The 14,888-nt window shown below is 39.9% G+C and overlaps 1 protein-coding gene across 5 annotated transcripts in view; it reads right to left on the reverse strand.

The window, feature by feature from the left end:
* mycbp2 (MYC binding protein 2) overlaps positions 1–14,186 on the reverse strand; it is a 249,694-nt gene extending 235,508 nt beyond the window's left edge. For all 5 annotated transcript variants that reach the window (XM_065027423.1, XM_065027354.1, XM_065027490.1 and 2 more), the window contains exons 1-2: positions 13,548–14,186; positions 8,926–9,001 (exon numbers count right to left, since the gene is read on the reverse strand). In XM_065027423.1, the coding sequence (XP_064883495.1) occupies positions 8,926–9,001; positions 13,548–13,816 (345 nt within the window). In that variant the 5' untranslated portion in view covers positions 13,817–14,186. The remainder of the gene's footprint in view (positions 1–8,925; positions 9,002–13,547) is intronic.
* Between the last annotated feature and the right edge of the window lie 702 nt (positions 14,187–14,888).

Consider the following 14,888-nt stretch of genomic DNA (forward strand, 5'->3'; position numbering starts at 1 on the left):
TTGGCTGAGAAGCAACCCCACACATGAATGGTCTCAGGATGATTTACTGTTGGCATGAAACAGGACTGATGGTAGCGCTCACCGTGTCTTCTTCGGACAAGCTTTATTCCGGATGCCCCAAACAATCGGAAAGGGGATTCAGAGAAAATTACTTTACCCCAATCCTAAACAGTCCAATACCTGTACCTTTTGCAGAATATCAGTCTGTCCATGATGCTTTTCCTGGAGAGAAGTGGTTTCTTTGCTGCCCTTCTTGACACCAGGCCATCTTCCAAAAGTCTTCGCCTCACTGTGCGTGCAGATGCACTCACCTGTCTGTTGCCATTCCTGAGCAAGCTCTGTACTGGTGGTGCCCTGATCCCGCAGCTGAATCAACTTTAGGAGACGGTCCTGGCGGTTGCTTGACTTTCGTGGGCGCCCTGAAGCCTTCTTCACAACAACTGAACCGCTCTCGAAGTTCTTGATGATCCGATAAATGGTTGATTTAGGTGCAATCTTACTGGCAGCAATATCCTTGCCTGTGAAGCCCTTTTTGTGCAAAGCAATGATGACGGCACGTGTTTCCTTCCAGGTAACCATGTTTGACAGAGGAAGAACAATGATTCCAAGCACCACCCTCCTTTTGAAGCTTCCAGTCTGTTATTCGAACACAATCATCATGACAGAGTGATATCCAGCCTTGTCCTCGTCAACACTCACACATGTGTTAACTTCTTATGGCTGGGGGGCAGTATTGAGTAGCTTGGATCAATAAGTGGATCAAAGTAAACAGCCTGCTCCTCAGTCTCAGTTGCTAATACATGCATATTATTAGTAGTATTGGATAGAAAACACTAAAGTTCCTAAAACTGTTTGAATGATGTCTGAGTATAACAGAACTCATATGGCAGGCAAAGGAGGAGAAATCAAAACAGGAAGTGAGAAATCTGAGCTTTGTATGTATTCACCAGAGTCCCCAATGAAATCCCCTTGAGATATTAATGATGTTGCACTGCCTAGAGGTTCAACTAGATGTCAACCATCAATAGAAATTTGAATGAGACTAAGTTGTTGTGGGAGTGAATGAGAGCAGTATGTATCAGGTGTCTATCAAGCAGCCATTTTCTGATCACGCTTATTCCTCATGGTACCCACTTGCGTTCCATTGATCATGAAGAAACAAAGGAATACTCCAGTTGGAACTTTATTGAAGCTATATGTTAAAAATCCTAATGATTGATTCTGTACTTAGTTTGAAATGTTTCTTCGACCTGTAATATAGCTTTTTGAAGTTTTTGTCCGATGTAACGCTGACCAGAATGAGCGTTTGGATATGTATACCAAACACGCTAACAAAAGAAGGTATTTGGACATAAATAACAGATATTATCGAACAAAACAAACATTTATTCTGGACCTGGGATTCCTGGAGTGCTTTCTGATGTAGATCATCAAAGGGAATATTTATCATATCATTTCTTTTTTTGAAATCTGACACAGCGGTTGCATTAAGGAGAGGTATATCTATAATGCCATGTGTTTAACTTATATTATCATCTATATTTATGATGAGTATTTCTGTTGAATGATGTGGCTATGCAAAAATCACTGGATGTTTTTGGAACTAGTGAGTGTAACGCGCCAATGTAAACTCATATTTTGATAAATATGAACTTTATCAAACAAAACATACATGTATTATGTAACATGAAGTCCTATGAGTGTCATCTGATGAAGATCAAAGGTTAGTCATTAATTTTATCTCTATGTGTGGTTTTTGTGACTCTGGCTGGAAAAACTGCTGTGTTTTTCTGTGGCTATGTGGTGACCTAACATAATCGTTTGTGGTGCTTTTGCTGTAAAGCATATTTGAAATCGAACACTGGTGGGATTAACAACGAGAATAGCTTAAAAATGGTATAGGATACATGTATGTTTGAGGAATTTTAATTATGAGATTGTTGATGTTTTGAAATTGGCGCCCTACACTGTGACTGGCTGTTGTCATAATGCTCCCGTTAATGGGATTGCAGCCATAAGAAGTTAACGAGAGAATCACTGACATGATGTCAGCTGGTCCTTTTGTGGCAGGGCTGAAATGCAGTGGAAATTTTTTTTTTTGTGGATTCAGTTCATTTGCATGGCAAAGAGGGACTTTGCAATTAATTAAATTCATCTGATCACTCTTCAAAGCATTCTGGAGTATATGCAAATTGGCATCATACAAACTGAGGCAGCAGACTGTGAAAATGTATATTTGTGTCATTCAAAACTTTTGGCCACGACGGTATATTTTTGTTTTAGGTAATTGTCCTGATGAAAGATGCATTTGTTTCCCAGTGTCTGTTGGAAAGCCAACTGAACTAAGTTTCTCTTCTAGGATTTTGCCTGTGCCACAAACATAATTTGTATTCCGTACAAAAAGTTTATTTCTTTGCCACATTTTTTTGTAGTATTACTTTAGTGCCTGGAAAATGGATGCATGTTTTGGAATATTTGTATTCTAACTTATTTTCACTCTGTAATTTATGTTAGTATTGTGGAGTAACTACTATGTTGTTGATCCTTCCTCATGTAAGCTGCCTTCAGAAAGTATACACACACCTAAACTTTATCCACCTTTTGTTGTGTTACAGCCAGAATTTAAAATGGATTAAACTGAGATTGTGTTTCACTGGCCTACACACACACACACACACTACCCCATAATGTCAAACAGATACAAATACAGAAAACAGATTTTAAAAAATAACACCTTACGAAACAGCAGGGACTGAAGACACACACACAGTAATATTGTTGTACGGTGGTATTGTACATTTTGTATTGTAAATATGCACTGGTGTAATAATCTTCTATGATGTACTGTTTTATCTTTGGTTTTGTGTGATGTATGTGAATTAATGTTTTGGAACCCAGGAAGAGTAGCTGCTGCCTTGGGGTTCCTAATAAACATAAAATGTTTAGAATGTTTTACAAATGAAATAAAAAGCTTCAAATGGTGTTGATTCAATCCCTTTGTTACAGAAAGCCTAAATAAATTCAGGAGCATACATTTAATTACAGTACTAGTCAAAAATGTTGAATGAGGTGTGTCCAGGGTTTCTCTATTTTTACTATTTTTGTCCTGACAACAAACACCACTAACCTATTTTACCACCTACGCAAGAATCATTTGGAACCTAACGGAGAGAGTCTACGAATGAGACCCAAAAAAGTACAGTCGAGTGCTCAAAACAAACCCAAATCAAACTTTGCTTTTGCCCGCGGCACACCATATGGCAACAAATCACGAAGATGGAAGGTGATAACAGCTGCCGTAAAAACTGTAAAAGACAGCCCCAATTTACACCGTTGAGAAACGGGGGTTTCGTGAGTTGGTGCTAACACTCAACCCAAGGTACCAAATGCAAATCGATATGTGACACGTATTAATGCCAAAATAACATGCAAAACAGGCAAGCCCCCAAAAATAAATATATTTTAGGCCTATATTTATTTTGTTTGGAACTATAGTTGAAGTGTTTTTTTTTATTTACCTTTTTAGAATTTATACATTCATATTTTGTTACATTATTAATTGAACACTTGCACAGGTTCTAAATAAAATAAATCAAATATGAGTAAGTACTTTATTTGTTAAGTAGAATTCAAAATGTAATAAGAAATAGGCCTTTACATGTGGTCATTTTATATAAACTATTTATAAATTTAATTTACAGAAAATGTGCCATATCGTGATATGTATCATTATCGGGATAGGAAATGACCTATATCGTGATATGAGATTTTGGCCATATCGCCCAGCCCTATGACAAAGTAATGATGGACTGTCGTTTTTGTTTATTTGAGCTGTTCTTGCCATAATATGGACTTGGACTTTTACCAAATAGGGCCATCTTCTGTATACCAACCCTACCTTATCACAGCACAACTGATTGGCTCAAACGCATTAAGGAAATAAATTCTACAAATTAACTTTAAAACAACGGATTCCAGGGGACTACCTCATGAAGCTGGTTGAGAGAATGCAAAGAGTATCCAAAGCTGTCATCAAAGCAAAGGGTGGCTACTTTGAAGAATCTAAAATAGACTTTGATTTGTTTAACTCTTTTTTTGGTTATTACATGATTTCATAGTTTTGATGTCTTCACTATTATTCTACAATGTAGAAAATGGTAAAAAATAAAGAAAAACCCTTGAATGAGTAGGTGTGTCCAAACTTGACTGGTGCTGTAAGTCACATATGTTGCATGTACCCACTCCGTCTGCAATAAGTGTTTACATGATATTTGAATGACTACCTAATCTCTGTATGCCACACATACAATGATCTGTAGGGTCCCTCAGTTGAGCAGTGTATTTTAAGCACAGATTCAACCACACAGACCAGGGAGGTTTTGCAAGATGGGCATAAACCTTGTTAGCCACTAACTCTAATTGCTAGTTAGCTGGTCGGCTAGCTAGCTAATAAATGTACTGACCAAATGTAATTACGGTAGCTATACAGCTTGATATACACCAGTGATGGTGTAGACCAATATCAGCATGTTCGTGCAACAGTATCTTCTAAATCAAAGAGTAACACGCAAAGCATGAATATGTAAACTACATGAAGTAGCTAAGTGAAAACAGATGTAGCTAAAGATTATTGGGTCCCCTAGGAAAAACAACGCTTTGTGTTCCTACCCTGTCAAAATAACTCCTCTCTGGCATTTTCTTCATTGTCACGTTAAGGGATTGTAAAGTAAGCATTTCACCTGTTGTATTCGGCGCATGTCACAAATACAACTTTATTTGGTGAATCGGTGTTTGAATTTCACTGCTCGATTGAGGGACCTTACAGATAATTGTATGTGTGGGGTACAGAGATGAGGTAGTCATTCAAAACTCATGTTAACCCCTTTATTATTATTATTATTATTATTATTATTATAATACAGAGTGAGTCCATGCAACTTATGCGACTTGTTTAGCTAATGTTTAGTATTGCATTTATTTAGGCTTGCCATAAGGGGTTGAATACTTACAAGACATTTCAGCTTTTTTTTCTTCTTTTTTTTTTTTTTACTTAACATTTTTTATAATTCCACTGACATTATGGGGTACGGAGTAGAGGTCGACCGATTATGATTTTTCAACGCCGATACCAATTATTGGAGGACCAAAAAAAGCCAATAATTAAATCAGACATCTATATATCTATATATCTATATATCTATCTATATATCTATATAAATAAATAAATAATATTGGCAATTACAATAATACTGAATGAACACTTATTTTAACTTAATATAATACATCAATAAAAATAAATTTAGTCTCAAATAATGAAACATGTTCAATTTGGTTTAAATAATGCAAAAACAAAGTGTTGAAGAAGAAAGTAAAGGTGCAATATGTGCCATGTAAAAAAGCTAACGTTTCAGTTCCTTGCTCAGAACATGAGAACATTTGAAAGCTGGTGGTTCCTTTTAACATGAGTCTTCAATATTCCCAGGTAAGAGGTTTTAGGTTGTAGTTATTATAGGACTATTTCTCTCTATACCATACGTATTTCAGATACCTTTGACTATTGGATGTTCTTATAGGCATTATAGTATTGCCAGCCTAATCTCGGGTGTTGATAGGCTTGAAGTCAAACAGCGCTGTGCTTCAAGCATTGCGAAGAGCTGCTGCAAACACAGGAAAGTGCTGTTTGAATGAATGCTTACGAGCCTGCTGCTGCCTACCACCACTCAGACTGCTCTATCAAATCATAGAGTTAATTATAATAAACACACAGAAATACGAGCCTTAGGTCATTCATATGGTCAAATCCAGAAACTATCATTTCGAAAACAAAACATTTTTTCTTTCAGTGAAATACAGAACTGTTCCTTATTTTAGCGAACGGGTGGCATCCCCTAGTCTAAGTCTGTTACATTGCACAACCTTTAATGTTGTCATAATTACGTAAAATTCTGGCAAATTAGTCTTTGTTAGGAAGAAATGGTCTTCACACAGTTCGCAAAAAAGCCAGGCGGCCCAAACTGCTGCATATACCCAACTATAACATTTTCCGTCAAGATAGAACTGCCAAAGGGGGAGGAGTTGCAGTCTACTGCAGAGATAGCCTGCAAAGTAATGTCATACTTTCCAGGTCCATACCCAAACAGTTCGAACTACTAATTTTAAAAATTACTCTCTCCAGAAATAAGTCTCTCACTGTTGCCGCCTGCTACCGACCCCCCTCAGCTCCCAGCTGTGCCCTGGACACCATTTGTGAATTGATTGCCCCCCATCTAGCTTCTGAGTTTGTTCTGTTAGGTGACCTAAACTGGGATATGCTTAACACCCCGGCAGTCCTACAATCTAAGCTAGATGCCCTCAATCTCACACAAATCATCAAGGAACCCACCAGGTAAAACCCTAAATCTATAAACAAGTGCACCCTAATAGACGTTATCCTGACCAACTGGCCCTCCAAATACACCTCCGCTGTCTTCAACCAGGAACTCAGCGATCACTGCCTCATTGCCTGTATCCGCTACGGATCCGCAGTCAAACAACCACCCCTCATCACTGTCAAACGCTCCCTAAAACACTTCTGCGAGCAGGCCTTTCTAATCGACCTGGCCCGGGTATCCTGGAAGGATATTGACCTCATCCCGTCAGTTGAGGATGCCTGGTCATTCTTTAAATGTAACTTCCTCACCATCTTAGATAGGCATGCTCCGTTCAAAAAAATGCAGAACTAAGAACAGATATAGCCCTTGGTTCACTCCAGACCTGACTGCCCTCGACCAGCACCAAAACATCCTGTGGCGGACTGCAATAGAATCGAATAGTCCCCGCGATATGCAACTGTTCAGGGAAGTCAGGAACCAATACACGCACGCAGTCAGTCAGGAAAGCAAAGGCCAGCTTCTTCAAGCAGAAATTTGTATCCTGTAGCTCTAACTCCAAAAAGTTCTGGGACACTGAAGTCCATGGAGAACAAGAGCACCTCCTCCCAGCTGCCACCTGCACTGAGGCTAGGTAACACGGTCACCACCGATAAATCCATGATTATCGAAAACTTCAACAAGCATTTCTCAAAGGCTGGCCATGCCTTCCCCCTGACTACTCCACCCTCGGCCAACAGCCCCCCCCCCCCCCCCCCTAGACTGTAAACTCTCCTTCCAGACTCATATCAAACACCTCCAATCCAAAATCAAATCTAGAGTCGGCTTTCTATTCCGCAACTAAGCCTCCTTCACTCACGCCGCCAAACTTACCCTAGTAAAACTGACTATCCTACCGATCCTCGACTTCGGCGATGTCATCTACAAAATAGCTTCCAATACTCTACTCAGCAAACTGGATGCAGTTTATCACAGTGCCATCGGTTTTGTTACTAAAACACCTTATACCACCCACCATGCTCTAGTCGGCTGGCCCTCGCTACATATTCGTCACCAGACCCACTGGCTCCAGGTCATCTACAAGTCCATGCTAGGTAAAGCTCCGCATTATCTCAGTTCACTGGTCACGATGGCAACACCCACCCGTAGCACGGGCTCCAGCAGGTGTATCTCACTGATCATCCCTAAAGCCAACACCTTATTTGGCCGCCTTTCCTTCCAGTTCTCTGCTGCCTGTGACTGGAACAAATTGCAAAAATCGCTGAAGTTGGAGACTTATCTCCCTCACCAACTTCAAACATCTGCTATCTGAGCAGCTAACCGATCGCTGCAGCTGTACATAGTCTATCGGTAAATAGCCCACCCAATTTACCTACCTCATCCCCATACTGTTTTTATTTATTTACTTTTCTGCTCTTTTGCAAACCAGTATCTCTACCTGCACATGACCATCTGATCATTTATCACTCCAGTGTTAATCTGCAAAATTGTAATTATCCGCCTACCTCGTGCCTTTTGCACACAATGTATATAGACTTTTTCTTTCTACTGTGTTATTGACTTGTTGTTTACTCCATGTGTAACTCTGTGTTGTTGTCTGTTCACACTGCTATGCATTTATCTTGGCCAGGTCGCAGTTGTAAATGAGAACTTGTTCTCAACTAGCCTACCTGGTTAAATAAAGGTGAAATAAAAAAATATACCCCCACTGTGCTTGCACAGAATGCAAGAGAAGTGACAATTTCCCTAGTTAATAATATTGCCTGCTAACATGAATTTCTTTCAACTAAATATGTAGGTTTAAAAAAAGATATACTTGTGTATTGATTTTAAGAAAGGCATTGATGTTTATGGTTAGGTACACATTGGTGCAACGACAGTGCTTTTTTCACGAATGCACGTGTTAAATCATCACCCGTTTGGCAAAGTAGGCTGTGATTTGATGATAAATTACTATAACTATTACTATAAGTTTACTACGTAAACTTGAAATCGGCCCAGCCGATTAATCGGTCGACCTCTAGTTTGGAGTGTCGGCCAGTGACAAAACATCTCAATTAAATACATTTTTCATTCAGGCTGCAAAAACAAAATGTGGAAAAAGGGGTGTAAATACTTTTAATGCACTGTATGCATAGGGTGTTGAACATATAACATATGCAAATAGCATATCAGCACATACGTGACATAGTACACACATTTCAGTGACTATTTTTGGCTAAAAAGTATACAAAAAAAAGTACCAGAGTTAATTTGATAGAGGGAGACACCAACTAAGCAAGATTGTGTCCATGCATGCATATAGCATAGGTAGTGTAGTTATGCAAATTAGTTGTACCTTGCAATTAGATGCTTTGATAAAAGGTGCGGCATTCGAAGAACATTTAAAATATTATATATTTTCTTCTCAGCTTGAGATTCTCAAAATAATCGTAGTTGCCCATCTTAGACCAAAAATAACTGAAGCAACAAATTTGCAATGAATCTATTATATTATTCTGAGAAAATTGAGTGACTCAAGGTCAGGTCCCTCTTGTACCAAGAAAATGTATCTTACCTTTGTTCCTGTTTTGACTTTTGACTTCAACTTTTGCCGCCGTTTCAGCTTCTTCTTGTTTAAAGCTTTCTTTCCCCTGAAACACATTGTAAAAAAGACATTAGCAAATCCAGTAACAGCTGGGCCTATAGCCTATCACAACTATGTTAAGATAAGATTAACACATTAACCCCCCCCATTTTTTTTTTAAAATCAATAAAAAAAAATTGGGGACAGAAAGAATACAAATAGTACAATGCCATACCTCTATTTTGAAGGCTAACCCCCCCACCCCTCTTTTTACGCTGCTACTACTCTGTTTATCATATATGCATAGTCACTTTAACTATATATACATGTTCATACTACCTCAATTGGGCCGACAAACCAGTGCTCCCGCACATTGGCTAACCGAGCTATCTGCATTGTGTCCCACCCATCACCCGCCAACCCCTCTTTTACGCTACTGCTACTCTCTGTTCATCATATATGCATAGTCACTTTAACCATATCTACATACTACCTCAAATCAGCCTGACAAGCTGGTGTCTGTATGTAGCCTCGCTACTTTTATAGCCTCGATACTGTACATAGCCTATTTCTTTACCTACCCATTATGCACCTAATACCTTTTTGCACTATTGGTTAGAGCCTGTAAGTAAGCATTTCACTGTAAGGTCTACTACACCTGTTGTATTTGGCACATTTGACAAATAAACTTTGATTTAACCGCAAAGTGCACTGTTGTGAAGCCACGCCCCTTTTTCTGAAGAATTGCATTGTGGGCCATAAAAGTACAGAAATAGTGTCCTCTGCATGTATACTTCATATTTTGGTAAATAGTACGACATCCGGGAACTTTTGGCATATTAACTATATCCATGCTGTGACCAATAAGCATACTATATACTCAATTCACGTCACAAATAGTATGGTTAGTACGAGTATTCGAACACAGCTTATGACTGGCTTCGAGGTCCAGATTTGAATTTGAGAGCCCTATGGGTACGGCACAAGGAAGTGACACACACACGAAAGCTTGTCCACAACATAATTGACTTGGCATTTGGATGGCGTAAGTGTATGTATTCACTTGCTCCAGTGAGCAGGGGACCATCCACACCACAGAGATCCTATTTAAGCAATACAGCACCTCAGGGGTTTGTGGTATATGGCCAATAAACCACGGCTAAGGGCTGTTCTTATGCACGACGCATCATGGAGTGCCTGGACACAGCCCTATTGCTATTATAAACTGGTTACCAACATAATTAGACCAGCAGAGATAAAAGTTGTATCATACCCGTGGTGTACGGTCTGATATAATACGGCTGTCAGACAATCAGCATTCAGGGCTGGAACCACAGTTTCTAATAATATTTATATCCTATTAATAATAGTTCTATGTAATTATTTGATCCACGCACCCTTCCTATCCAAAATATGATAAGTGATATGCTCTAATGTCTTAATACAATAATAAGTTAATGGTTTGAGCAAATAAGTCTAGCTAGCATAACCGGTGTGAAATGGCTAGCTAGTTAGCAGGGTGTGCACTAATAGTGTTTCAAAATCAGTGACGTCACTCGCTGGGACCTTGAAGTAGTTTCCCTTGCTCTGCTTTTGTGGAGTCCATGGGTAACGATGCCTCAAGGGTGACTGTTGTCGATGTGTGCAGAGGGTCACTGGATCGAGACAAGGTAGGAGCGAGGAGAGGGATGGAAGAAACACTTACACTAGCACTAACTAGCTAGATGAGTGACATGATTCTTGCTGGATTTGAATTCAGATATACAGTCAAAAGTTTGGACATCTACTCATTCAAGTCTTTTTTTTACTATTTTCTATATTGTAGAATAGTGAAGACATCAAAACAATGACATAACACATATGGGATCATGTAGTAACCAAAAAAACATAACAAATCAAAATATGTGTTATATATTCTTCAAAGTAGCCCCCCTTTGCCTTGATGACAACTTTGGAGACTCTTGGCTTCATGAGGAATGCTTTTCCAACAGTCTTGAATGAGTTCTCACATATGCTGAGCACTTGTTGGCTGCTCCTCCATCACTGTGGTCCGACTCATCCCAAACCATAGCAATTTGGTTGAGGTCGGGGGATTGTGGAAGCCAGATACACTGATGCAGCACTCCATCACTCTCCTTCTTGGTCAAATAGCCCTTATACAGCCTGGAGGTATGTTGGGTCATTGTCTTGTTGAAAATGAGATGATAGTGGGAATAAGCGCAAACCAGGTGGGATGGCGTATCACTGCAGAATTCTGTGGTAGCAATGCTGGTTAAGTGTGTCTTGAATTCTAAATAAATCACAGACCGTGTCACCAGCAAACCAACCCCACACATCCTCCTGTTTCAAAGACACAGCAACTGGAAACAAAAATCTAAAATGGACTCCGACTAAAAGGAGACTGTGTGTGTGTGTATGTGTGTGTTATATATATATATATATATATATACACACACACACACACACACACAGTTGAAGTCTGAAGTTTACATACACCTTTGCCAAATACAATTAAACTCAGTTTCACAATTCCTGACATTTAATTCAAGTAAAAACTCCCTGTTTTAGGTCAGTTAGGATCACCACTTTATTTTAAGAATGTGAAATGTCAGAATAATAGTAGCAAGAATGATTTATTTCAGCTTTTATTTATTTTATCACGTTCCCAGTGGGTCAGAAGTTTACATACTAATTTGAGTGTATTTGGTAGCATTGCTTTTAAATTATTTAACTTGGGTCAATTGTTTCAGGTAGCTTTCCACAAGCTTCCCACAATAAGTTGGGTGAATTTTGGCCCATTCCTCCTGACAGAGCTGGCCTCCTTGCTCGCACACACTTTTTCAGTTCTGCCCACAGATTTTCTATAGGATTGAGGTCAGGGCTTTGTGATGGCAACTCCAATACCTTAACTTTGTTGTCCTTAAGCCATTTTGCCACAACTTTGGAAGTATGCTTGGGGTCATTGTCCATTTGGAAGACCCATTTGCGACCAAGCTTTAACTGATGATGTCTTGAGATGTTGCCCCAATACATCCACAATTTTCCCTCCTCATGCATCCATCTATTCTGTGAACTGCACCAGTCTCTCCTGCAGCAAAGCACCCCCACAACATGATGCTGCCACCCCCGTGCTTCACGGTTGGGATGGTGTTCTTTGGCTTGCAAGCCTCACCCTTTTTCCTCCAAACGATGGTCATTACGACCAAACAGTTATATTTTTATTTTCATCAGACCTGAGGACATTTCTCCAAAAAGTACCATCTTTGTCCCCATGTGCAGTTGCAAACCATAGTCTGGCTTTTTTATGGCGGTTTTGGGGCAGTGGCTTCTTCCTTGCTGAGCGGCCTTTCAGGTTATGTTGATATAGGACTCGTTTTACTTTGGATATAGATACTTTTGTACCTGTTTCCTCCAGCATCTTCACAAGGTCCTTTGCTCTGTTGTTCTGGGATTTATTTGCACTTTCCGCACCAAAGTACATTCACCTCTAGGAGACTGAACGCGTCTCCTTCCAAAGCAGTATGACGGCTGCGTGGTCCCATGGTGTTTATACTTGTGTACTATTGTTTGTACAGATGAATGTGGTACCTTCAGGCGTTTGGAAGTTGCTCCCAAGGATGAGCCAGACTTGTGGAAGTTGACTATTTTTTTCTGAGGTCTTGGCTGATTTATTTTGATTTTCCCATGTTGTCAAGCAAAGAGGCACTGAGTTTAAAGGTAGGCCTTGAAATACATCCACGGGTACACCAATTGACTGAATTGATGTCAATTAGCCTGTCAGAAGCTTCTGAAGCCATGATTTTCTGGAATTTTCCAAGCTGTTTAAAGGCACAGTCAACTTAGTGTATGTAAACTTCTGACCCACTGGAATTGTGATACAGTGAATTATAAGTGAAATAATCTGTCGGTAAACAATTGTTGGAAAATGCACAAAGTAACTATACTTTGTTCACAAGAAATTTGTGGAGTGGTTGAAAAACTAGTTTTAATGACTCCAACCTAAGTGTATGTAAACTTCTGACTTCAACTGTGTATATATATAGCTATGGTTATCTGGGAATATATCCCAGATACACACACTGTTCGATACAAACATATCTAGCTAAACTGGCTAGTCAAAAATTCAGCAGCTACTGACGTCTTATTTGTTTATCTTTCCGAATTTGCAGACTAGCTACCTACATATATTCACCCAAAAGCAACCCCATACGAAGAGTAACTCTGACCTAGTTACCAACCTTGTAACGTTACACCGCTTAAAAAAAACACCAACACAACGAAGCTAGCGAGGAAATGTAGCTAACTAACGCACTAGCTACAGGTTAGCTACCGACTCATTAGCTGACGTTAGTTAGCCAAGTTACCGATATAACTAGGTAGCACTATTGACGGGTTTCTGCAAACGAACCTACCCATAACGTTACCCCACAGTAAAAGTAGTATCACGACTGGACACTAACAGCGATCATGTGGCTAACTAGCTGTGTGAGCATGCAGTCCAACACTGGTGATGTGAAAACCATGCAGGTTGTTGGGCTAATTAACGTAGCAACGAAGGCTGCAAACTAGCTCAGACAAGCCTGCAATTTAGAAATTTCACAATTCCAACCTACCTTCCTTGGTTTATCCCTTGCTCCTTGTCATTGATAGCCGTGGAATAAATCCTCCTGTATCTTTCCGCTAAAGCTCGCCCAGAGAGTAGAAGTTGGTATCGACTTCGGCAATCCGACTGGGTTCCCGGTGTTTGACAAGAACCCATTCCCGAACCAAAAGAGGAGAAATCGTCCCCAACTCCAGAAATGACGCTGATGCCCAGCCGCATCGATGGTAATGTGGATGGCACAATCCCTCCACCACCGACTGCTGCAGCAGCACACATCATCGTTTTGGAGAACAATGCATATATTGCATCAAAAAAATATAACAGCTACCTAGATAGCTTGCCGTTATATCACAACTGTCATTCGAAAATCCTACACCTCGTCATTTGTCCATCCCGAAATGCAGCTACATCCAGTGTATCTCCTAAAACGGTACAAACGGAGTCAACGCAGGGCAACTGCGAAATAGGCTTCCAATTCCAGACCGTGGAATCAGCACTTGTTTCCCTGAATTCCGAATCTCAAGCCATTTTGTCTTTGGAATTAATAAAGCAATACTCTTTTTTAAAGTGTGTCTTCACTGTGTAGTATTTCTTTACTCCGAATAGGCAGCACTTTCAAATGTGTTGTCATTTTAGCGTCTTCATCATCATCCTTCTTCTTCTTCTGTGGGTTTTATGGTGAACTAGACACAAAAAGGTGTATTGCCGCCTCCAACTGGACGATTTGAAACCAAAATAAATCCACGCATAATAGTGAAACTAACTTAATCTACCCTAATAAAAATACTGCATTCTTTTAGTTCTCCATATCTCCCTTCTCAGGCTCTAGGACCTGAGACGGTGGCTTGTGCCAATATTGCATGTAACTCCTTTGCTGAGAAATGTTTCAGCCCCAGGAACCGCTCCGCCGCAATTACTATGATTTATATCTTCCTGGACCTTCTCTCCACGACAGTGCCATTAATTACTATAGCTATACATTCTACAAAGTCCACCTTCCGAACCTTTAAAATGTCAGGATCCTGCTGGTGAAAGGCAACCCCTGCTGTGTAGGCCTATCCACTACCATGGACTCTTCTTGTGCACCATTCAAACCCTCAACCCATTTCACAGCTGCTGCATATGAAATGTTCTGTACAACCCTGACTTTTGCCACCTCATTCTCGTTCACCCTTGTGGGGCATTCGGAAGATGTAGCTTCATGGTTCGCAACATGTCACATATTCATCACTTTCATAACACATAATAAGATGCTTCATCATCCTTCCCTGCTGCTCATTACTAGTTTATTTATTTATTTGTATTGAACATGTCTGGGATCTTTAATTACAGCTCATGAAACACTTTACAT

Source organism: Oncorhynchus nerka, linkage group LG1 (genome assembly GCF_034236695.1).
Source record: "Oncorhynchus nerka isolate Pitt River linkage group LG1, Oner_Uvic_2.0, whole genome shotgun sequence".
Classification (NCBI taxonomy): domain Eukaryota; kingdom Metazoa; phylum Chordata; class Actinopteri; order Salmoniformes; family Salmonidae; genus Oncorhynchus; species Oncorhynchus nerka.